Raw genomic sequence first — 24,919 nt, 5'->3', positions numbered from 1 at the left:
GAATGTTCGAATTATGCACTCCAGAGGGGAGAGGTGTAATGGAGTGGGAACTTGTGAGCTTTGGCTACAAGCAAACCTGAGTCGGGTGGTCAGACTGTCCATCGGCTGAAGGTACAAGGCACAGAGCCTTGGTGCCTGTGCTCATTGGCAAGGGGGATGGTGATAAGTGTGCTTTGCCGAGTGCTGCAAAGATTAGAGATCATATATAAAAAGTGTATGTGGTATTATGTCTGACTCCTTATAGATGTTCCTTAAATTATAGTTAATAATATATATTAAACATAATATCAAATGATATATAAATAATTCCAACAGTGGGAGCAGATAGCTCTCCACATCGAGAGGGTTTCTCACGATTTGGAATGTGCGGGCTGGGTCATTCTTGCCACGCCTGTTGTGATCCTCCTGTGATGGACAGTGTCCTGTAGAGGAAGCAGGAGGTTCGGGGCCCTTGGGCAGGAAAGGGGGCGTGTCCAGGAAAAGGCTGTGTCTCATGTTCCCACACTTTAGACTAAATGATATGAGGCTGCCCCAAAGAAGTCTCTGCAGGGGGGGGCCTGACAATTATCTAATTCTGCCGGTCCTGGTCACTGTGACCTATTTTCAGGGACATTATCTGTTCTCAGGAACTCAAAAAAAGAGCTACCTTTGCCTGTTCTATACACAGTCTATTTCTGACTCATATTGTCCTTTAGTTAGATGGTCTGGTTCAAAGGATTCCTGAGAAGCCTGCCTGTTAAAGTAGAATTTGCAGTTTCCCAAACACTCCATGCTGTTTGCCGACCTTGGGCCTTTGTTTGTACCGAGCCACCTGAACCAAAGGCCTTTTCTCAGCTCATGCACCGGGAGGGGATGGCTGACTCAGCCCTGCCATCCTCCCAAACCCACATCCGGGGTTGCTTCCTCTTGTCCCCAGGTTGAGTTGACCATTTGTGCTGTCCCCTTGGATGTGCACCATGCCTTGATCGTTTCTCAGCACTTGACAGCATTTGACACTGTTATGGTCGCTGCTTCCACGGCTGGGGCAGGAAAGGGACACTTGCTACGGCTCTGTCCCGGTGCCCACACCAGGTCTGCCCCATAAACATGGAGTGGGGAAGGCGGCCGAGTCCTGCCCTGGAGAGGAGTGTGGTTGAATCCCCACCGGCTTCTCACTTCAGATGACGGGAAGAGGACGCAGCGAGGCAGATAATCCTACGGGGTGGCACAGGCCAAATCGCTGTGAGGGCATTTTGAATGGCATTTGAGTATTTTTAGCTGTCTTCCTTTATGCTGTCAGGCAAGCATTTTCCTTCCCTGGACACACACTTCTGTGGCTTCTCCAGGGGTCGGAGCCACAGATGTGTCCTGAGGAGCCAACGGAAACTGACCTGGGATTAGCATTTTACTGTGGGTAATCCATGGGTAGGTCACAGAGAGTTTACTGTAATTATGATATCTGAGTTTTCCGATTTAGACATCATCACTTGGGAATTGCAGCAAAGGGGAAGGAAGAAATCTTAGAAAATTAAATCAAATTAAACTGACGTTGTCTTAAATTGTACTGATGTGGTTTTCCTTCGCCCGTCTTCCCCTATGTGTTGTGTGGCTTCTTCACTTGAAATTTATTAAAGCTTTTCTTATTGTGGGAAATCTGGGTGCATAAAATCTGAATATTTTAATTAACTCTTTTTGTGCCTACAGTAAAGATATTTTTATCACCAGTTTTTAATTCATTTTAAGACTTTCCCCATTTGATTTTTTTTTTTTTTCCTAGAAACAAGATACGGGTCAGGTTCTTCTGGATATGGCATACAACCACCTGGACGTGACGGAAAAGGAATATTTTGGTTTACAACACGGTGACGACTGCGTGGACTCTCCTGTAAGTGCCATTCCTGTACAACATGCTGGACTCCTACGTGGTTTGGTTTTATAACTTCTGTTTTCTCATCCAACAGAGATGGCTTGAATCAAGCAAACCCATCAGGAAGCAGTTAAAAGGTTGGTGTGATCTTTTCATTTCAGTTGAACATTAGGTGTTAGCGTGTCACCGCCTGTTTCTCTCCTCCAGCCATCAGTGCCTGTGACATCTGATACCTGGGTTCCAGGGGGTCCTGGAGCCCTAAGCAAGCTGACCTCTCCCTGTCTGACTTCTGGGTTAGCAGAGATGCTTCCAGATCAGCCCTCAAGGATCCTCACCAGCTGTGGGCAAGAAAGGGAAAGGTGAGAGTAGGCAGCTCAGGGCGAGAGAACCCACATTTCTTTTTACAAGGAAGGAAGGGGAAGGAAAATGGCCTTTCTCAGCCCAGCGTGAGAGTCAGAGCAGGAAAGAGAGAGAGACAGACACAAACCCGCGTATTTCCCAAGAGCACAGTTGCGTTCACTGGAAACTGAGCCACAGGTAGATACTGTCACAAATATAAAAACTTAAGTCTTCTCAACTGCAGCTCATCCATCAGGAGTGGAGCCCAGTGCTGCAGGTTAACTCCAGTTAGGTGGCCATTCGAGCCACACCTTGCCCCACCCGCTGCCCTGATCTGCTCTCAGCCTGATTTTCCAACGTTGCCGTCATTGTTGCCCTTTCTGCACCTTGTGCCCCAGACAAACCTGGCGGATCTGCAGGGCCCCCTCTGTGCCTCCCCTCAGTCTGTCCCTCTCTTGGGAATGCTTTTCCCTATATCTAAATCTTGCCATTTCTCAAGGCTGCCCAGATCCCAGCTCCTCTCCTACTAGCAGCTGTGACCCCCTCGACATTCATTTATCATCATCTGATTTGTGGCTCTGAACACTCATCCTCATCTCCTAGTTATTTGCCTTTAGCTTCCTTTCAGAACTGCAAGTTCCTTGAGGTTAGGACCCTTGTTATGTTCTTCTCTGGATCCCTTGCAGTGCCTGACACAGGGAAGGTGGCGGGGTGTAGGGCAGGTGGATGTGAACACACACGTGTGCATACACATGATGCCACACACACACGTGCACACACCTCCCCCAGCACGCAGGTGGAAGGAGCAAACACAGCTAGCCATGGCTCTGATCCCTCACTGCCCTCCGTGGGAACCAACCAAGTCCTCAGAGTTCTCACCTCCCATGGCCTGTGTCCTCAGCATTCAGAAGTACCCGTGGGAGCTACAGAGTTGCTCACGGACAAATACCTGCCCCATCTGAATTCACAGGAGTAAGTACACACAAGGCACGGATAGGTGTTGTCATTTATTCTCTCACTAACTCGTGCTTTCAGCAAACGTGTCCTGAACTCACACTGTGACAGGCACTGGGCTAAGCCCTGGGTATCCAGTTCAAATCAGATTTGGAGCCTACCCTCAAGGGACTCACAGCCAAGTGGGAAAGACGGTTCTGTGACAGTACCAAGCACATGGTAGGATGCTCTGGGTGTGCACAGGACCACAAGAAAAATGAAGAGGCCATGCGTACAACACAAAAATAACACAGGTTAAAGAAGAGGAGGTGAAAGGGCATCCCAAGGCAGTGTGAGAACTTTTCTATCCCCTGATGTGCAGGTGGTCAGCTGGTCAGCCTGTACACAGAGTTATAGCGCCACCCGCTGGTACCTCGGCACGTGGACAGAGGTGTACTCAGGTGCACACACCCCAGTAGAGATTCTTTGAACACAAGCCAGAGATGAAGATGGAAGATATGAAAGAGGTGGGAGGGTGGAGCCCAGGATGAGCAAGGTAGAGGAGGAGATGAGCAGGATCGGCGAGGGCAGCAGCTGGACAAGGGCTTGAGCTTCAGAGAGCAAGGAAGTGCTGAGTGCGCAGATAGGGTTGGTGAACATTTACTGAGTGATGGAGGGGGATGAAATTGACATGAAGATCTTGGCATCTTAGCAACACAATCTGATCGTCTCCTGTTGCCATATCTGTTGAAAGAAATGGACTAATTTTATCCACACAAGCCAATTGACTCTTGGTGTTGATGCATAAAGTCATATTTGAGTATGTTCATTGCGTAATATCCACTAGTATAAATCATTTACTATGTTGTGCATCAAAAGCATGAAATATTTTATAGTATAAAAATGATTTTGAAATGTGATACGGTAGAATCGAAGACCTCAGTGCTGTAATTCTGGTTTTGTCACTAGCTGTGTGCAAGTCGCATCTCTAAGCCTATTGGCTTACCTATAAAACAGGGCTGTCCATAGCAGGCTAGCCTTCCCCTAGGCATGGTGGTGTTTAAATGAAAGAATATACGTCAAAATGTTTGAAATGTGTAAATCACTATACAAATGTAAGCTATTACTTCTTTGTGAATTTTGTGTGATATACTGATTTAAGGATTTCTAAAATTCTTAATGCAGATAATGGAGTGCAATGTTTGAACACAGCCCTAAGGTAAACATGTAATAGGGAATAGATACTTCAGTCTATGTTGATGTCATGTAAATATTTTACTTTTTGTAGACGTGAATATTTCTGAAACAACCAATTAAAAAACTTATGCACTCCTTGTTTGAAATTAGCCCTTTTATGATGGAAAAAGCTATGGTTGAGTGAAAATGCATCACTTATGGGAGAGTAGCAACTTACATACATTGACTTTTGTAAAGGGAAAATTTAATTTGTTTTTGAAAAATGTTGTAGGAGGTTTCCCCTGTACCCTGCATTTTCGAGTAAGATTTTTTATACCTGATCCCAACACACTGCAGCAAGAACAAACCAGGTAATAATGTTTTTTTTTTTAAGTTTTCTATTTAGTATATAAAAATGAGTAACCACTAAAAATGTACTCTTCATTTTATAACTGCGGCCAAGTAACTCCATTTGGGTGTAACTGCACCAGCAATTATGATCCAAGTAAAAATTCGGGGTGCATATATTGACATTCTAATTGGGCCTGCTTCTCTCCCCCTCCTAATTTGGTGCGATTCCCAGCACACTCACATCCGCCTCCTACTTCTCCCGCCTCCTTCCACCTCCCCAGCCTCTCCTGCCTGCGGAGCGCTAAAAAGTCATTTTCTACTAATGTAGGCAGAGTTGAAACAGTCATCCGCAGGTCAGATAGCATGATACCGCTGAAGAGCTAGAATTGAGGCCCTTGAAGATAAGAAGACATCTCTGTAATAAGAATTTTCTATCAGATCCCTAGTTTGCAGGAGCTAGAAAGGAGAGCAGGCTGGACCCAGCTTGTCTCCTGGTGAATCAGCAGGTGCAGGAAATATGTGAACCAGATAAGGGAGAGAGAGGGCTGTGATAGGAGTTGTTTACCCCTCAGGGCTTGGAGTCTGGCCTGGTCCTGGTTTAGTGCTGGCAACTGGGTTTTCTGGGTGGGGCGCAGGGTATTTGGAATGGAGGAAGAGGGGAGCAGGGGAGCGCAGGAAGATTGTTGCTGTTTGAACACAGACTGTGCAAACTCAACTTTCCCTCCCGCATGGCAGTGTTAAGCCCCTTTATTGTCGATCCATTTATTTTTCTTAGGGAGGGAAACTGTTTCACCAGAAAAAAGCCATGAACAGCATTTTTGAATCCTATTCTAGCCTCATTGTAGCCATCACCCAGGAGGCGACAGGAACTCAGACGTAGAGTGCTGTCTTGTTTTATTTTTATTTTTTTTTAGTGGCAATTACATTATCACATTTTAACTTTTTATATGTTTAAAGGCCAAATATTACTCTCTTACTCTGTCTTGCCTTTTTTATATGCCTCTTCCCTCTACAATAGCAGACATTGGGGCTTTGACTGTGTTTACTGTTATGTTAAATTTTAAGCCAGGCAAGAGATATCCGGTGTGACTCACCAGGTGACCACGAGGAAACACACCCTGTGCTTTGAGTTTTCCCCACACTGACGGCGCTTTACACTGGTAAACTGTGGCAGCATAGAAACGCTCAGCCCAGCGGGTTATTTCATAAGCTGATGGACACAAAGTTGGTGACATAATCTTTAAGAATGTGTTTGAAATGACACTACCAAGGTTTCCTCGGGGCATTACTAAATAACAAGTTCTGTTCGAGTGATGCTTTAAGAATGACATGAAGAATTATGTGTATGTGTATATTATATATTATATACATATGTGTGTGTGATTGTACATGTATGTACTTGTGTACATCTGTGTGTGTGGTTCTAACCAGTGAGGTTTTTTTAATCACAACTTCATAGTAAAAATGTACTTTGTGTCATAACGCAGTATACATATATAAATTACTGAAGCAAAAGTTTTATAAAACTATAGTAAGTGCCAAGCACTTACTGAAGTTTTCTATTCTGTTCTATTTCCTTTTCTAAAAAATGCCAGTTGTGACCCATTCTATTGATTTTATGACCAACTGGTGGGTTTTAACCCCAAGTATGGATGGCACTGCCTAAACTAGTGACTGTCACCCAACACCTATCTCCTCCCCAGAAGGCTAGAGCTCCGGGCTCATAGCACCCAGGAGGCCTGTTAGAGCCCCCAGTGACAGAACCTGCAGGAAGGGATTACTAGGGCCTGCCTAAGCCAGGAGTCGCTCCCCAGTGTCCCTCTTGGCCCAGGCCGTCCACTTCTATGCCCTACAGGAAAGAAACTCCCTTTGGGAGCTAACAGAATCCTCCTGCTGAGCCTATCAATTCAGGGACATCAGGGAAAATGAAGGGTGTTTAGGATGGAGAGGAGGCTCTGGGAGAAACAAAGGCTACCTTCAGATCTCTGAACTGTACTCATGGGAAAAGGAGAACTAGATGTGCTGGGTCATAGCTCTATGGCCAGTGGGTGGGTTGGAGGTTACAGGGAGGCAGATTTTAGCTCAAGATGAGTAATAGACTAATATTTGTTCTTACCAGAGTCCCAGATAAAATTCAGTTTGTCTGTGTCTCTCCTAAAATTCACTGGTTCAGAACTGACACCCTACCCCACCTCCACCTCCCATCTTAAGATGGGGGGGTATCCCCAGTGTGGAGTGGAGTGTGGCTGTCACCTCCTGGGATTTGGGAACCAGCTTTCTCTTAATGGAACACCCCATGAATCCTAGGAAGCTGGTGGACCACTAAGACCTCCAGATCTTTTTATTTTTATTTTTAAAGAGACAGGGTCACACTATGTCGCCCAGGCTGGCCTTACACTCCTGGCCTTGCACAATCCTCCCACCTCAGCCTTCTAAGTAGCTAGGACTACAGGTTCATGCCATCATCCCCGCCTGCCAGATCTTTTTCTTAACTTGGGCCAGGCATCCATCACTAATACATATGCTTATTTTTTTTTTAATTTAAATGAAGGATTTTACCTGTATTCCTGGCACACGTTATCTTATTAAGCCCCAGCTTTGTAGCCTGTCCAAACATGAGTTCCTTTTTAAGGAAATTTAGCTCTCAAGAGTCAAAGAAGACATACGGAGGCAGTATTTGTTGTTCTGTATTTGTTTTTCAAGGATCTAGGCAAGGAGGCATGCGTTGCTTTTTTCTGAAGTTGAGGTTGTGACTAGGGTGCACTCCAAGAGAAGTCATTGCATTTCTGAAGCTAGGCATGCCAAGCATCTCTTCTAAGTAACTTTCCTTTATTCTAATTATTAAATAAAGGTCTTTATTGTGAGCCTCCACAAGTGCTGTTTCTGATAAATTTAGGTCATTCTAAACAGAATTTTATTTACTGGCAACCTCACATTAGAATTAGGTTCCTTCAAGAATTCTAGGAAGTCTCCTAAGATTGGATTGCATTTCACTATTCCGATTTCTTTGTGTATGATGTCGTGGGGTTGACTCAGAAACTTTGCTCAATTTGTGACAAGGTAGCATTTGGTGAATGGTGATCTCCAGGTTCACGTTCTCGTTTTTATTCCTAGGAAGATAAACTGATTAGCCGAGCTTGGCAGTGAAAGCCCAGGTTCACCACTGGATTATCTATGACTCTCTCCCTTCTCTTCTTTCTCTCAGTAGCATTGTAGGAGGAGAGAACACTTAATTCTGGTTGAATGTCAGCTTGGATAAACATAGAAACAAACTAGAAAGGACTGATTATGTTCTGCTAGGTGGAAAAGATAGAGATTCCAATACCAAATTGGCATGAATCAGCAAATGTATGTTATACCGTCTCTCAGTGCTGGGTTTTCGGTACATTGTGGGTAGTTGGTGACATAGATTCTAAAGCTGTTTGGTCGTTAAACACATAGGAAATTTGCAGCATAATGAGATGTTTTATTAATAATGATTATCCAGGTTAAACTAAGGCACAGCTGACCCCACATGTGCTGTCTGAGCTTTGATTTTCTCATCTGTTAAAAATGGAGATAGTGGTCTCCCTTACAGAGTTAATGCGGGTCTGAAATGAGAGGTGAGGTTATAAAGTGCCATGCACACTGCCCAGAACTGTGCAAACAGGAGGTTAGGATAGCGTTTGGAGCATTCACATCTCAAAAAGCCAGTCCCTTGACCTTTCTAAAACCAAAGGAATAATGACACTGATTTGTTTCAATTGCCAAAATTCTCTCTCTCCTTCCCCTGAGCACCTCTGCCCTATCTGTGTTAGATTTCAAGAGGTTTCCCTTTTGTCATCTTGGCCAGACTCTGGAATGACTATCCCTTTTGAATCTGGGTTTTAAAAAAGAGTGGGAGCTGGTGGCCAAGTGTCACATGTGTGCCGTGTCCCTAAATAGAAGTCTCCCCGGGGCACTTCCTGGCCTGCACAGTGCCACTGGCGGCCTCGTCACCCCACTCCCCAGACGGAGGAGCAGACTGCCAGGCTGAGGGGCCTGCCACAACTTGCCCATAAAACAGGGCCGGGGTTTGGAGGTTTCATTTGCTGGTCACTCCCAGAAGAGTGCAGAATTTCAGCTCAGAGGCCCTGGCAACTTCTGATGTTTATGCTTTTGCTCACGTACCCACAGTTCCCGGGACACAGGAAAAAAACCAGCTGGGTGTTTGCACCCCAGCCGGGGAGGTGTCTGCATGGACCCTCCTTCCGTTAGCAGCTCCTCACTGGGAGAACGTGGGTGTGCACAAGCTGGCACGGTGTTCAGAACAGTGGCCCCGCTGGTATGGGGGCTGCCTGTGCAGGGTGCCTGTGCCTCTGTGCTCGGTTACCAAGGCCCGGGCTGAGGGCAGGGGCTTTGCTGGCAGCAGTACCGGTGGTACCAGCCCATCCATCCCTGCTCAGCCTTCCCTAGGACACCCTGCACTGGGGGGACATTGCCCCTGCCAGTCAAGACTTAGGGCACCAACAAGAGTCACGTTACTCATGGGGCAGCTTTGCAACGTGCAAAATAGCACCAAATACCTTGGACAAAAATGTATTTTTATGTATTTTGGTTTTCGCATGTACAGGTCTTGTCCTTAACTCATCAACTTTTTTTTTTTTTTTTTTTTTGCTTATTTCAGTTTGAGTATGAATTAATGAAAACCATTGTTTCATAGGCATTTGTATTTCTTACAACTGAAGATGGATATTTGTGAAGGAAGGTAATAAGAATTTTGCATTTTTCTTTTCCTGTGAGAGTAGCAAAATTCCTGGTTTTAATCTAATAAGCGTGCATTTCTGGTAACAATGTTAAATCCAAACAGAGAATAGATGTTGCAGGCAGCATCCTGTACCACATTAGGCTTTGGGCATCTGTTTCTAACTCGAGTCTTGGTTTAGCTCAGCCTCTGCTGAGAATTGATCAAATTCGTTTCATGTTATTTCAGTTTTATTACAAAAGATGCATTTATCTTTCTGGTAAAGACCTGAGAAATTTTAAAGGAAGAAAGGGACCCAGAATGTAAAATGGGCTTCATTCAGGAAGGAAGGTAGATCAGGCCTAATTTAGGTCTACTGCCAAGCCTCTTAGTATCTACGGATGAGTCATTTTCTGTCTGGGAAGCTTTTTGCTCAAACACGTGAGCATTTGCCTGTAACTCAGCACTTCTCGTGTGCCACGACCATCTCAATGGCTGCAAGGTATTAGCTTAGGAAGGGAGAGGAAACTCCAAACCAGTGGTCCCTGAGCTACTTCCTCAAATTCTTAGTATTTTCTTGACTTACCGCAGAAGCTGCGGCAGGTGAACAGCTACATCTTATTCCCAATCTCTTCACCCCCTCTTTCCCCCTAGTGAGTTTAGTTCTGCCGAGGAGGATTTTCAGAGGGAGCCCACATGCTGTGCCACGAGGGAGCTTGCAGTCCAGTTGGGGAAATGAGACAGCAGCCCAGGAAGCAGTCACGAAGTAGCTAGTACCAATATGGGCAGTGGAAATGACAGTCATCATGAGATTTTAGGAGCTCCTTCTGCTGATGTGGGCTAGAAAAATCTCTGTAGATTGCTGGGATGAGCTAGATTTGGGGGCAGTAGAGAAGGGAGGAGCCGGATTTCCCTAGGCCATGAGAAGACACCCCCTCAGCCCACAGCTCCACCTGGAAACTGCACACTGAGGGCTTACAGCAGGAGAGAGAGGGGGCTTTTCGTGGCAAAGGTAGGTGTGCATCTTACATCCATTAGGCAGAGGAGGGCCATGGAAGGGTTTTAAGCAGGAAGGTTACGGCAAGAGCTGTATGTGCAAAGACAGTGTCAGTGTGCACAAGGGAAGACTGGAAGAGGCCAAGGGTGGATGGAAGGGAAGGATGGCCCCAAGGAGGCTGTTGCAGACATGCAGCCCAGAGACTCAGAGGCGGGGCGGTGAAGATTAGGGGAGGGGAGATGGACAGTTAGAAACAAGAGACATCTTAAAGAAAGGATTGCCAGAACCTGTTGACTGTTCAGCAGTCATAGAATTACAGAATTCTCATAATTTAGCTCATCTTCCCACTCAAGATTGGAATGAATCACTTCTCTAGCACCACCTACAGGCCTTCGGGTCTCTGCTTGATCACCCCCAGTGATGGGGAGCTCACTCTTTCGTGAGCAGCCTTTTTACATTTTAGAGTAACTGAAGGTTGAAATTCCCCACCCCTCTCCTAGGTCCAGACTGCCCTCAGGAGCGGTAGAAACTTCCTCTGTCCCTCTTTCCCACACACTTACTTTGTTTTTTTTCACAAATATTTTGCAAACACATCATCTAAAACAGGCACTGAACTGTGCTGGTCAAATAAGGCAAGGGCCCTGCCTCCTCAGCAGCTTCCAGTATAACTGTCCAAATACTGGAAGTTAGTTGTCTTCATTTTTTTTCTTCTCCAAACAAAATCCCCTTGTTATTTCTGTGGGACTCAATACAGATCTGTTGAGGGCCACGTCCTGGCCTAGATCTCTCCGAGGAGAGGGTCTCCGCTACCAAACACTGCTCGGGGGTGTATCGGGCTATTTGTGGCCGTGGATCTCTTGCCAGGCTCACTGGAACCTACTTAGCATCTCTCCTGGGTGTCAACCTGTCCCTGACTTGCTGGAGCTGTCATTGGTGGCCGGCACTCAAGGCACCATCTCCTTCCGGCGGAGATGGGTGATCCAAGGGCTGGTCCAAGCCCTTCACTCAACAGCTGGAGACCCTGAAGCCCGGAGTAGAAGAAAGGGATCTGTCTAAGAATGCGTGGCCGAGTTAAGAGTAGAGTTCAGGCTCTCAGTGTTCTTCAGTATGTATTTTGAACACCATTCTTTAGGAATATTTTTTCTCACTTTTTCGTAGGATTGTTTTTTCCGTCTAGATGGAACCTCCTTAGCTCCTGCCCTCAGTTGCTCCCCAAATCCCACTCACCTGCTCTTCCTCTAGCAAGGACACTGGCTTAGGTTTAATGGAAGCCCGTCTTGGTGGGAGAGCGAATGGCTGATTCCCGGCGTTCCTGCCTGCTCTCCCCACGGGCCGCCTGGATCTCCAGATGAACCAGTAGGCAGCAAGTGTCCCTGGGATGAATCTGCAGACTTGGGGAGATGGTTCTGAAGTTTGAGCAGGAACACAGAATTACTGAAGGAAAGATGGGGGCCCCGCAGATGGGAAAACTTGCCTTCATGTGCAGCTGCAGGACCAGCACACAGTGCAGTGGACAGGAAGGACCAGCATGTTGTCAGCCGCCCCACCCCCCGTGGGCTGCCATGGAAACTGCATGTTTTTTCCACTTCCACTGGGTTGCTGGGAAGAATGCTCTTAAAATCTCAGTGTCTCCCAGTGTAGCTGCTCAGGACACCTCCCTTTGTCAGACCCCTCTCCACCCTGCAGGCCCTCCCTCCGGCCCCTCCCACCTGCTGTGCTGCCCAGCAGTGATCCGGGCTCCAGGGCTGCTTGCCAGCTCCTTGGCAGACCGTGGGGTCTGCGGTTGAGTGGAGAAAAGGGAGCAGTGAGAAGGTTCCAACTATGACTAAGACAGAGATGCAGTCATTGGAGAAATGGGGCGTTTGGGAGGGCAGTGAGTGTAAGAGAAAGCAGCACAGGTCTGCCCCAAGTCTGGGATCTCTAGGCAGGAAGACTGGGAGAGGCGGACAGACCATTGAACCCTGCAGATCTTCAGGAGGGTAAATAGACGTGGGAATCTTAAGTAATTTAATCTAATTAAGGAAGGGCAAGTTTTCAAATTCAAAATACTTTTCCACTTTTCCCTTCTAAGAGGATGTTACCCTTCTAGAATGAGGATAATCCAGAATCAGAATCACTAGAACTCGGGAATTGAGTTAGCACTATGAAGAGTCTCATGTCTTTACTAGAAAGATTTGCAGGCTGCCCATAGATCTAAGAGTACAGTTTTCTCACTGTGTTTTCCCTCGTAGAGATACGAATCTGACCTTTCTTGATAAGCCAAAATGCTGACCAACTTTAGACCTTTAGCTTCATGGTATTTACATTGTATATTATTTTAAACATGAAAAAGTTATTTCTTTTTTGAAGTCCTTAATGTGTTACATCTATATTTACTATTTACTGATTGGTATCATAAAAGTTGTTTTTGTTATGATTCATGTTATTTTTGAATGGTCAGTCCAAGAAAAGAAAGATACGTGTTACCCATGATCTGTGGGTGTTCAAGCTGTTGTTGGTTCTTGTGACTTTGTTAATACGTCTTTCTCCTGACAGGTTAACCTGCCCTCTTAACTCAGCAGTGGTTCTGGCATCCTATGCAGTACAATGTAAGTCGTGAAGGGGAGTTTCACGGACAGATTGTTCTGACCTGTCTATTGAGAAAGTCACCAGTTTCTCCTGTTTGACAAAATCCCTCTTCCCCAGGAATCCTGCTGGGCAGCATATCTCTGGCTGTCCCAGTAGTCCCGCTTTTACCCAGATGACACTCTCCTCCAGTGTGGGGATGGTAGATTAAGGAAGGTGGTTAGCGGGGAGGGAGTGGATGAGCTGTGGTGTGGGGTCTTCTCCCAAGGGAGCCCATTGGACTGTAGACAGCTGTTGCACTTTGCATTTTCCAGAGTGTTTGCTCAGGTATTTTGGATTTGACCTCCATACAAACCCCAGTGGGACAGATATTTGTACCAGTCACCCCTTACAAGCGTGGCAACTGAGACCCAGCTAGGTCAAGGAATTTGCTGGAAGTCACTCCTCCTGCTTGCTTGGTGCCGTTCTAAAGCACTTCCAGGATCTTAGGAATTCAGAGTTTCAATATAGCTAATGGAATACATATATCGGTCTATAGCAGTGCTGTCCAGTAGAAATATAATGTGAGCCACATTTGTAATTCTAGGTTTCATAATACCCACATTAAAAAAGTAAAATGAAACATGAGATTAATTTTTAATGACTTAACCCAATATATCCAAAATATCGATCCAGCAATCCCATTACTGGGCATCTACCCAAAGGAACAAAAGACATTCTATAAAAAAGACATCTGCACTAGAATTTAAGAATTCTTTTTAAAAAAATAAACAAAAAATATTACCATTTTAACATAATCATTGTAAAAAAAATTGTTTACAAGATATTTTACATTCTCTTTTTGTTTTTTCATATTAAGTTTTTTAAAACCAGTCTGGATTTTACACTTACAGCACATCACAATTTGGACTAACCACACGTGGCAAGTGGCCACTGTACTGGATAGAGAGGGCAGATGGGATTTTCCATCGGGGCTAGTTTAAGCTGGAGTCGGAATCCACTCAAGCCGGTCAGGAGAACTTTACTGAGTCCAAATTCCCCGTCAGGTCCTGTGGTAGATGCCGGGTACGCACAATGGAAAGGGTACATAGCTAGATGGAAGTTGAAGTACCACTTCATAGTCAGTTAGCTGTGTGGTGCCATTACAGCACACCAGCACGGCACTCACGTAGAGCTGTGTGGTAGCTCCAGACTCACGAAAGCCCCTCTGCCTTCTCATAAGCGCAAGACCATCTTGGCCTGTTACCCTCTTGACTCACCTCATGGTAGGCAGTTAAGGGCGCAAGATGGTCAGGTCTCAGAGCAGATATGGTTGAACTGTGTACCCTCCTCGGGTCTCTAGCAAGAGAAGGCTGACAGGGACTGCTGCGGTGTCCCTAAGTCTGCCTACTCCCCTACCAGCAAAAGAACAAATAAATGAGAGAGGTGGAGAGCAAGGTGGCTGGGCCTGCAGCTTACCTGCCCGTCTGCATGGAGGACAGAGGACATCAAAGACGATGCCTGACTTTGAACATGCAGGGACCCTATTCACAAGGAAGACAAGACCCAGTGTTAGTCTCTCCATCGAACCTGCATCTCCCCCTCCCCACCGTTGCACAGTGATGAGCCTGGGTGGATTTTGAAGTTCCCTTCCTCCCTAAAGTTCATCTGGAACAGACCCAGCCATGCCATATCCATTTGTGGGAAATGGCACAATCACCAGTCAGCTTGTGTTCTTAGTGATCTATAGACCTGGGGGACTCTGTCTCTGCCGGGCTGATCGTCCGAGGAGACTGAGCTTTTCCAAATCTCAGAGTGAGTTTGGTGTTCATAGTTAGGGCTTCCAGTTTGAGACGCAGGAACACTAACTAGAAGGTGTGCAGGCACACTCGATTTAAATCCTGACGTCTCCACTTGCCATTTATCTGCAGTTACCTCTCTGAATCTTGGTTTTTTTCATCTATAAAATAGAGGTGACAGTAGTGATTAAGACAGCCCTCAATATGGCAACTTGGTTCAAATTAAGCAGTACATACGAAGGTGATCTATAACTAAAGATTCTTTATTGTTGGAGCAGACTGAAGCCATGTTACCGACGTCTTGCCTCTTCCACTCATACCTGTGTGACCTTGAGCCCGTCTGGGCCTCGGCTTCCTTACCTGTCAAGTGGGGATAGTACCAGTATCCACTTCAAAGGGGTGTAGTGGAGAGGAAATGAGTTAGTTACTATATGTAAAGGCCCTAGAAATGCACATGGCACGTGGCAAGTTTATTTTTATTGTATAAATGTATGTGATACAAGTGTGATTTTGTTGCATGCACAGATTGCACAGTGGTTAAGACATGGCTGTAGGGTATCTGTCACTCAAACCCATTAAGTAATTTCTCATCATCCACCCACCTCCCACTCCCTCAGCCTGCAAGTGTTAACTCTTGCAGAGTGTCAACTCTTACTGTATTTTCATGTCTGCCCAGAAGACAGCAGTCTAAAGAATTGCCTATTGTAAACCATAAACTTTATTTAGAGTAAAATTTAAGAGGCAAATAAAAAACTCCTATTCCAAGTTCCAGTAGTCAGGTTCTCCTCTGTGAGGAACTGATTGATAGAGGCTAAAGAAGCTACTGGCACCTAAGAAGTACAACCTGGATTCAGTAGAAGTAATTGAAGTTTTTGGAAATACATATTAATTCCACAATATTCTCTGGGCCTATGCCATGTGCAAGTTGCACACGGACAGGTAGAACACTGCTCTCCCTGAAGAGTCTGCCGCCGAGTAGGGAGGCAGGCAGGCATGGGTGATGCTAGCATGGAAGGTGACTACCGAGGACTCCCCCCTGCTTGGGGAAGGGGGAGGGAGGCTGGACAAACACCCTAGGAATAACACCTGAGAAGAGCCTCTGAGGTCAAGTTGAAATTAGCTGAATAGCAGGGAAAGGACTTTCCCAGTAGAACAATTTGACAGCTTAAAATGCCGCACTTTGGGAACCTGGGATGTACTTTCTCTTTGCTGCAAAACATAGAATATTATCAGCCAAAACAAAGCATGGGACTTAAAAGATGAGGTATTTCCCACATAAGCATGCACTTCTCTTTCTGCTGTAATTAGCTTTTGCATGTGTTGCTTCCCCACAAATAGGAAAATGTATTACTCAATAGTAGGTAAGTATAAGGATTGTGGTTGGAGCGTAGGCTCCAAGTTAGCAGCTGAGCAACAGTGGCAGGCCCCTTCTTTGAATCTCAGTTTCCTTATCTGTTTAATGAGAATGAAAAACATTGTCTACCACTGGGTTACTGTGAGCATCAAGTGGGCTGATGCCATTGAAATCAACGTGGAAACTGCCCAAGGTTCTGCAGATGTTGTGTGTGACTGTTTAACTTTGTTTCCCCCTAGTGGTTAGCACAGACCTTTGCACAAAGTAGCTGCTTAAGGTTTCAAGGGAAATCCACCTGACGGGGAGGTTCATTGGTCATGTTTTAAAATCCACAGTGATTTGACTAAAGAAAAAACTTTGCTGCTCATGTTTGCAAAATGGCACCGGGGTTGGGGCTGCTAGCTAACACAATGAGTACTGCACCAAGATCCAGGACGATCCCCGTGAGCTAATGAAACCAACAGAGTAAAACTTCATGGGATTCTGCTTTGAGACTCAGGAAAGTCATTTAGTTGGCCTTTGGGGACATGACCTCTGTCGTCAGCAGATGACCAGCAGCAGCTCATAGACCTGACAGGCTGGCTGGTAGGGTGGTAAGAGCTCTAACTCTGGGACTCAGATCACCTGGATCCTGGTCTTGACCCTGATGTAGTGGCAAGTACCTTCTTTGGACCTCAGTTTCTTCCTCTTTAACATGAGGAGTTTGAACAAGGTGATTCTAATGCTTTCTCAAGCTTTCCTCATCGGGCACCCTGTGCCTGGGCATCTAAAGATTTCCTGTAAATGCCCTGTTGTACCCTTACCCGTACACAGATTCACCTGCCACCCTCGTGCTTACATCATACAGCCTTGGCAGTTCCATCCACAACTTGGTCACGTTTGGCTGGCCTTAACAGCCTGTGGTCTAACCTTGGTCGAGCCTGTACACATACATCACTTGGCTTTCTGCCCTTTTCGTCTTCCAGAATTGACAGATCAGAGCAGCCAAATCCCTGAGCACCTACTCTGTGTGTGTGTGTGTGTGTGTGTGTGTGTATGTGTATGTGTTTGTGCGTGTGCATGCGTGTACCCTAATAGTGAGTCTGACCCGCCCCCAGCTCTCAGGGCACAGTGGAAGGAGGAAATAGATCCCTTCCTTACGGTGCACGTCTCAAAGAGCAGCCCTTGGGGTATGGAGGCAGTAGAGGGTGAGCAAGGTTGCGTAGGGGTAAAGAAAGAGATGACCCTTGCATCTACCTTCTTGACTTTGTGATGAAATTCACCCAAGTGGCTGCTGGCTCACCCCCTTTCCTTCTGGGCTTAGCTAGGAAGCATCACCACAGCTTTCCCCAAACTCTGTCCTGGTGATATAAAAGGAGTTGCTTGATTTAGAAATCTTCTGTGTTCAGTTGGTACGCTGAAACAATCCTGTGAGTGCTTGGAAGCCTCCCAGCACTGAAGCCAGCTGCAGGAAGAAATTCATTAAAACATTTGGAAAGATCAGGGCTAATATTTTCAAGAAAAAGATTAAATAAAAGCTTTTTTTGTTTGTCAGGAAAATGGAATATGCGATCAGTTGCCCATTGAAGGTAGAAATTGTCTTCTCACTCATGTTTTTATACCAATGGAAAAACTTAGTCTTGGAGAAGGGATGTGGATGTCCTCGGGTCCCACAACCCTGATTCTTTTTCCCAGTTTCCTCAACAGTCCAGACACCTAAATGATTTGAGTCCTTGGGCTAGTAGCCATGTACACTTGGACAGGTTGGGCACTGCACAACTCTCAAGAATGCCCATCACATCATAGGCATCCATGATTCACATTGGCAGGTAGCAGTCAAGGATCTTGAAGGAGTGGTGCCATTTGGGCTGGGGGCCAGTCCAAAAGTCCTTCCATAAGGCCACCTTCCACTTCCCTCTGCAGCTGCAGGTCCCTAATGTGATTCTCCTGGCAGTCCCAGCATCTGCCTTCCTATGTTTGATTCCCCTTAGAATGCATCCTTTTCCTTGGGGACTTTGCCACTGGCCTTGCCTGGGCTCTGTCCCTTCAGCCCCATCCAAGCACACCCCTGCTCTCTATGGCCCCTGAGCCCATCCTGGTCCCCTGTGTTCCACACCTCCCCAAATCCCAGGGGGTGGGTCTGGATGATCTCCCTTCTGCCTACACCCTGTTTTTAGAGCAGATTGGTCCAGTGGTGTGGTAACCTTGGGGTATGACAGAACCAACACAGTGCCTGGCATACAGAGTGGCATTTTCCCCCCTGGGTTTCCTTTATCCAGGGGCATGAGCACAAGCTGCTGTGCCGACCACAGAGTATGGAAGAGTGTGGGATTAGAGCAGGACCTAGGTTACAACACCCGGTTTCCTGCCTGTGTGTCCTCGGGGAAAATGAGAATTTGGTTGGATCATGTGTGACAGTATGTAGCCTATACTGAGGGTTCAAATAAGAAGTGTGGCATCTGGAGCTAACAAGAAGCTCCAGTTCATGTGGTGCAGAACTTTCCAGAAGAGTATTTCCAATTAATATTTTTCTTGTGTTGCTATGGATGCTTGTAAGTACCACATTGAAAAGAAAAAACTAATTACAATTTTCCCCTCATCCTGTCTTGATAGCTCATTTTGGAGACTACGATTCTTCCATACATCATCCAGGCTATCTTTCGGAAAGTCAGTTTATACCAGATCAAAACGATGACTTTTTAACAAAGGTGGAATCTCTGCATGAGCAGCACAGGTGAGGGGGTGCTGGGTGGCCTACTTTGGGAACACAGGTCGGGTATTTTCAGACAGCGTGTCTCCTTGTGTTTGATGCGGCCTCTTCTTTTGTTCATGAATTCTCTTTCAAGATGTCGGGGGTTTTTGAATCTTTGAGCTGGGTGGTGGCAGATATATTTGGCATAACTAGCTTTGCTGTAAAGTGCAAAATGCATTCAGAGTTTAGGGTGATGGCTGGCGAGTTCCTTTTCAGGATGTACCTGAAATCAGTTAATGCCTGAAGGAAATGCCCATTTTGAAATCTGATTGACCCTGCCAGGTAAACCTTTCAGCAGTTTACCACAGTTAATAAAACAGGCTAGGCTGTTCCTTCAGGTGTTGTTAGACAGACAGATGGACATAAAGCGCTGACCAGCTGGGTGAATCCCTAGGGCCTCCCTGGGTTCAGTTCATGAAAAATGCCTTCCTGCTGAGGAGGAGGCCTCAGTCGTCTTCATCAGCTGCCTCGGGGCGAGCCTCAGCTCCAGCAAATATGCCCGGTCCTGGCCTCTTCCTCCCTTTCCTCATTTGATTTAACGCTACAGTGGCAGCTGTTCAGTCCTGGTCAAATAAGGGCCACCCTGACCAAGGAGAGTAGCTCTCAAAGGACCTCTCACTTCTTGGGGAGACCATAAAAAACAAAGGCCAAGCCACCGGCATACCTCCTAAGAAGGTGCTGCCAAACCTCTCTCCTGGAATTACTCCCTGGGCAGAAATCAATGTCCCAAAATAGTACAGGGCCAGTGGCGCTCGGAGTTTGAGGCCACTGCCAAAGAAATAAAAGCAGAAAGACCTAAAGATTACCTGTTAATTAAGCGACTTGGAATAAGTAGGGTGGGCATTCTGAAAGGTAACATTCTTCTCCCTCTGAATATTGAGAGCCCACTAAAGGGGAAGAAGTAGCTAATTGAAAAGTGAGGGGGCGAGATGAAGCCAGATTCAATAGACAAGAAGAAAAACGTGGTTTAGTAGAATTCAGGGCCAGATAGTTTAAGATTGATAACACAAGGCATTTAATAACCTTACAGCAATGTTATCAAACTTCCTAGATTTTTTTTATTTTTAAAAATTGAAGTTAATATGCTCTACTTATTGGGTGAACTCTGCTTTTTCTCTTTTCTTCTGCAGTGGGCTAAAGCAATCAGAAGCTGAATCCTGCTACATCAACATAGCTCGGACCCTCGACTTCTACGGAGTAGAACTGCACAGCGGTAGGGTAGGTATCCATGTCATGTTTTGGCTTAAAAATTATTTTTTATATTTTAATCTCTGAGAGTTTGAAAACTTTTTTGATAAAATTGTTTCTTTTTCATTATAATAAACAAGAGCTTTTTAAAGATAGCTGGAAGGTTAAGTAATATTGAATTTTTTGTCATTTATCCAGTTGCTTTTTCATGTTTGCCTTTGTACTTGAAGACTTTTTTGAGGGATCAGGGAACTAGAAACTTCTAATTTTTGTAAGACCATTTTATATTATGGTTAGAGAGGCAAAAATATGCATAAATCCATTTTTCAAGTGACAGTTTAATGATACGAGGTTTCTTTCTACTACTTAATCTCAAGTGCTACTCAAATTAGAGCTAGTTGCTCAAATATGATAGTTTTTTTCTTAAATTGTGGTGGCATGATTGAAAATCAATAAATAAATTGGTTGTGACTATGTTATTGGAATTGACTAACATCTGTCATCTACTGAGTGATTTCTATGTGCCAATGGATTATTTATTTCCCGCAGTAATGTCATGAGGTAGGTGTGTTGTTGTAATATTATCCCCATTTTAGAGATGGAGAAACTGATACTCAGGGACTTGACACGGGTCACTTAGCACACAAGTTGTAGCCTCAGTACATGACCCCAGCACTGTCTAATTGGCATCTGACCTTTCAGTGGTGACATACTAACATTTTTTACCTGTGATTGGCCCACATCATATCCAAAAGGAAGCAAATATTAATTGAACACCTGCTCTATGGTAGCCTTTGTTCAGATGCTTTCATATGAGACCATCAGTTCTTGGCTTAGGATTATGGAAACCCTGTGAGATCGGTATTCTAGTGGGGATGCCCATTTCACAGATAAGAAAACTGAGGCTCATAGAGGCTGAATACTTAACCAAACTTTAGATCTATATAATTTCATAGATAACAGAAACATTTTCATTTTTGTTTCACTTCAGTCCCTTATCAGTCCTGTGAGGTCGGCAAGTTATGACATAATAAAGTAGGCGAAAGATAGTAGATCTTACAAAATATGAACTTTGGGACTTAACCATTCGTTTTCATTCCATTTGCAAATAATATTTTATCTTTGATAGAATGTTCCAGAGAACTTTATTCAGTGGTAAAGTGGGACTTTATATCTGCTTGAGTTGATCAGTGCTCTCCCACCCACAGAACTGCCAGTGAAATGACCCTCAAGGGTTCTAAGGCCAGATGATACATGCCTGGCCAAGACACCCAAGGTATCAGAGGGGGTTGGTGAACACTAGGCTGTCTACATGAACTAAAGCCCCCCAAATCTCCATAGCTTCGTACTACAAAATTTATCTTTCAGTAGTTCAGAGTCTGCATTGAGTCCAAGCATCTCTCCAGGGGAGCCCCCTCCGTGCCCCCATTCAGTAACTTGGCAGTGGAGGTTGCCTCCATGTGGTGACTTCACCGTCTTCCCATGTGGCCTCCGTGCTTGTCACAGGGGAAGAAGAAGCCAGAGGGGGTTACCCACCAGCTCTTACGAGACACACATCCCTCCTGCTCAGAGCACATTGGCTAGAACCAGTCACAGGGCCCTGCTTCGTCTACACGGGGAGCTGGGAAATGTGGGCTCGGGCACGGGGATTTAGTGAACAGTAACTGTCTGTGCTACAAGGGTTGAGGTGTAGACTGGAAGACCGCAGAATCAGGAGATTTGAGACTCAGTCTTTGGCCTACCCAAACCATTCATTTGTTTCCTTATTCACTCGATTTTTATGTCATTTGCTAATTTGTTCTTCTGTCGCACCTGCTGGGTAATCCCCATGTCGTGATCTGGAGTATCACGTTTAAGTGCCACCCTATTCCCCATCAAGCAAACCTGGTTTTACTTTAAGCATATGATTTCCGCGGGATACCTGTAGTGACTGCTCTCGGGACCTGGCACCGTGTCAGCACTGTTTGCTTTGTCCAGTTTCTCCAGTTCTCCGTGTTGATACTGCTGTTCATAAATGATCTGTCCCACGGCAAAAGAGAATGTTACCCCGACTACGTGCCAAGCCCTGTTCTTAAAGCTCCATATGCCAAGCCCTATTCTAGGTTCTTTATTTTTATTCTCTAATTTCAGCCTGATTAAAAACCCTTTGAGGTAGCTTCTATAATCTTCATTGTATTATACAGAAAGAAAAATTGAGGCTTAGAAGCCCAAAATTATATAATGAGTAAGTGGCAGATTGAAGGTTCACGCTCAGTTGTAACTGACTCAAACTCTGCCCCTTCTTTGTAATTACAGGTATCTGATTAGGGGAACAAGAATGTAAACAACTGGAGGGAAGGAATTTTGATTTTTATTTACTTATGTCCACCTTGTTCCCAGACGGATTTAAAACAGCTTGTAGTCACTGTGTCTTCTGTCTCTCCACTGTCTGTGGCAGTGCCTAGCACAGAGGCGCTTATAAATGGTGGAGGTGTTGGATTTATGAGCAGCATTCATTTCTTAACTGGATTTAGAGTCAGTAGTTCTACACTTCTAAATTTTCGTCATCATGATAGCTAAAGCCTTTTCAGTACTGGGGTTTGAAATATATGAAAAGCTCTGCAAGGGGGTGAGGCCTTTCTGAGTTTAGTGTGGCTATTTAATGCTGATTGTTGAAAATTTAAAACTGAATGTTCATTTACATGATTCTGTGGAATGAGTGGACTTACCTGGTAACTTTCTAAACCGGTGGTACCTAGGTGTTACTGATAAGCAGTCTGTGTTCATGGTAGAAGCATTTAGTGCTAAGTACTTGGATATCTGAAGTATCTGTTAAGTAGCGATTTTTGCCTGTTTCTGGTAACATTTTCCCCTTTGGAGCTTATATATATTGCTATTTATAAAAGCGTGGGTGCTTTAAAGCTACTGGAGGGCATAAGCATGACTGTAACACGCTGTGAATCTGAGATCTTCCTTTTTACAGGATCTGCACAATTTAGACCTAATGATTGGGATTGCTTCCGCGGGCATTGCTGTGTACCGAAAATACATTTGCACAAGTTTCTATCCTTGGTAAGTGAAAACAGTTCTAATTATTTTCTGAATCACGCTTTAAAAATATGCTGAACAAAGTAATGTTACCTCTAATTTTAAACTTTTACTTCTAAAGAAGGAGTAGAGAATTTTCCTCAAGTTTTAACCTCTGACCTCTGAATTTGATCCAGATTTGGTACTTGGGAAAATAGAGTTTGGTTTCCATTAGCGTTCCCTTCCTCCCAGCCACCCTATGGTTTGGGAAACTCTATGGAAACATGGTGGATAAAATGGCGCAAGGCAGGTCTTGGCGTTAAGGAATTCCTCCTGGGTAGTGCATTGGCCAGAATTCAGAGAAGAGCTTTCTCTGGGTAGAGACTGTATTTTTAGTCCATTCCTTGGTTATTAATAATAATTGAACTTTTACCAAGTGTCTGGCTCTGTTCTAAACACTAAATGGACTGAAAGATGTGCTTGCCCCTGAGCTCATGGGCCTGGTGGGAAGAGAGAACTTCCAAAGGCCAGTCTGTCACATATTACTTACGAGTTGAACTGAATTGTGGAGAGAAGTTTGAGTTTAACGTGCCAGGCGACAGGGAGCTTTCTACATAAATGACAATGTGATGGTGTGCAGAATGGAGGTGGGACAAATTTGCCAGGTAGGTTAGGGAAAGTGAATGCCACAGGCAGCAGGAGATGCAGAAGCAAAAGGATAAACGTGTAAAAACATGGAGTTTTGGCAAAACAAGGGCAGCAAGAAAGGAAGTTAGGGAAAAAGGGGTAAGAGAAGATTTAGTGCCACGTAGGTGCCACACAGAGCTTGACCCTTGGCATCTGCTCCTCACCTTGGGAACACAGAACCTCATTCATTGGCACATGAAGATGTTCATTGCATCATTATCTACAACAGAAAAAGAACCTATAAATGACTTATAGAGGTAACAATAATAATGGCAGGAATTGTTACCAAGTACTGTGTCCAAGTCATGTTCCTGTGTATTTTATTTGATTTATCTCATTTAAACTTGAAGTAGACACGGTTACTATCCCCAGTTTCACAGAGGAGGGAACTGAAGTACAGAGAGGTTAAGTAAGAACTAGTCCAGGGTCACACAGCTAATCATTGGTGTAGCTGGAGTTCACATCCACAGACTTTAACTCCGGAGCCTATACTTTTTGTTTCACCATGAAAAATTATATTCGTGGGAATGTGCTCAAACAGGATACACACTTTGGACACTGATTTTTCAGTTAAGTTTCACTATAGCTATTTTCCAAAACAAAAACAAAAAAATGTAACAGCCCTGTTCAATTTGACAATAAAATCAGTGTGACAGATAACAGGGTCTTCTCTTCACCTTTCTGCCCTGGTCTCTGTGAAAAGGCCCTCAGGGGAGGCAGGAAACCCCAGCCTTAGCTTGGCTGGCTGGGTTGTGGCCTGGGCAGCTCTCTGGCCTGCTCAGGCAAGGACCAGGCTAAACACAAGGCACAGTGGGCACAGGGCTCATTCCTCCAGATGCTGGGGCCTTCCGCCAGGTGCCACAGCCTGAAGCCACCAGGGTCCAGCTCTGTCTGTGACTAGACCTCCTAAAGCCACACAGACAGGGGCTGGACCATCATGTTGCAGAGAAGATGTGAATCCCATGAGGGCATTTCAGGAGGGAGGCCAGAAACTTGGTCAGGAGAAACAGGGTTGTAAACAGAAGCCTTTTCAACAGTGCCTGTCGGGACTCTCCAACCCCCAGGCTGGCCCACACACCTGCTGAAGCCTCCCTCGCCCCTCACCATCAAGCCTGGCCCCTGCCTCTGGTGCAAACCTCAAAGACCAGTGGGGAGGTCAGCACCAGATGGTGACCCTGGGTGTCAAGTGAGGTGCGTGGGCAAGTACCCATGAAGGTCAGGACGTAGGAAGGGCCCTAATCCTGCAGAGGTGAGCGCTAACCCGGA

General features: G+C 45.3%; 1 protein-coding gene across 4 annotated transcripts in view; it reads left to right on the top strand.

Annotated features, from left to right (window-relative positions):
• Window positions 1-24,919, top strand: part of PTPN3 (protein tyrosine phosphatase non-receptor type 3) — a 106,483-nt gene that overhangs the window by 32,527 nt on the left and 49,037 nt on the right. For 3 of the 4 annotated variants that reach the window (XM_069476654.1, XM_069476653.1, XM_069476652.1), the window contains exons 3-10: window positions 1,757-1,864; window positions 1,941-1,983; window positions 4,587-4,665; window positions 9,327-9,371; window positions 12,880-12,932; window positions 18,634-18,754; window positions 19,903-19,990; window positions 22,923-23,011. In XM_069476654.1, the coding sequence (XP_069332755.1) occupies window positions 1,757-1,864; window positions 1,941-1,983; window positions 4,587-4,665; window positions 9,327-9,371; window positions 12,880-12,932; window positions 18,634-18,754; window positions 19,903-19,990; window positions 22,923-23,011 (626 nt within the window). Of the gene's footprint in view, window positions 1-1,756; window positions 1,865-1,940; window positions 1,984-4,586; window positions 4,666-9,326; window positions 9,372-12,879; window positions 12,933-18,633; window positions 18,755-19,902; window positions 19,991-22,922; window positions 23,012-24,919 lie in introns of those variants that run through there. The other variant, XM_069476655.1, reaches the window with a different exon arrangement.

This window comes from Eulemur rufifrons, chromosome 7, assembly GCF_041146395.1.
Source record: "Eulemur rufifrons isolate Redbay chromosome 7, OSU_ERuf_1, whole genome shotgun sequence".
In the NCBI taxonomy this organism is placed as follows: domain Eukaryota; kingdom Metazoa; phylum Chordata; class Mammalia; order Primates; family Lemuridae; genus Eulemur; species Eulemur rufifrons.
This window is presented reverse-complemented; position numbering and strand designations above follow the sequence as displayed.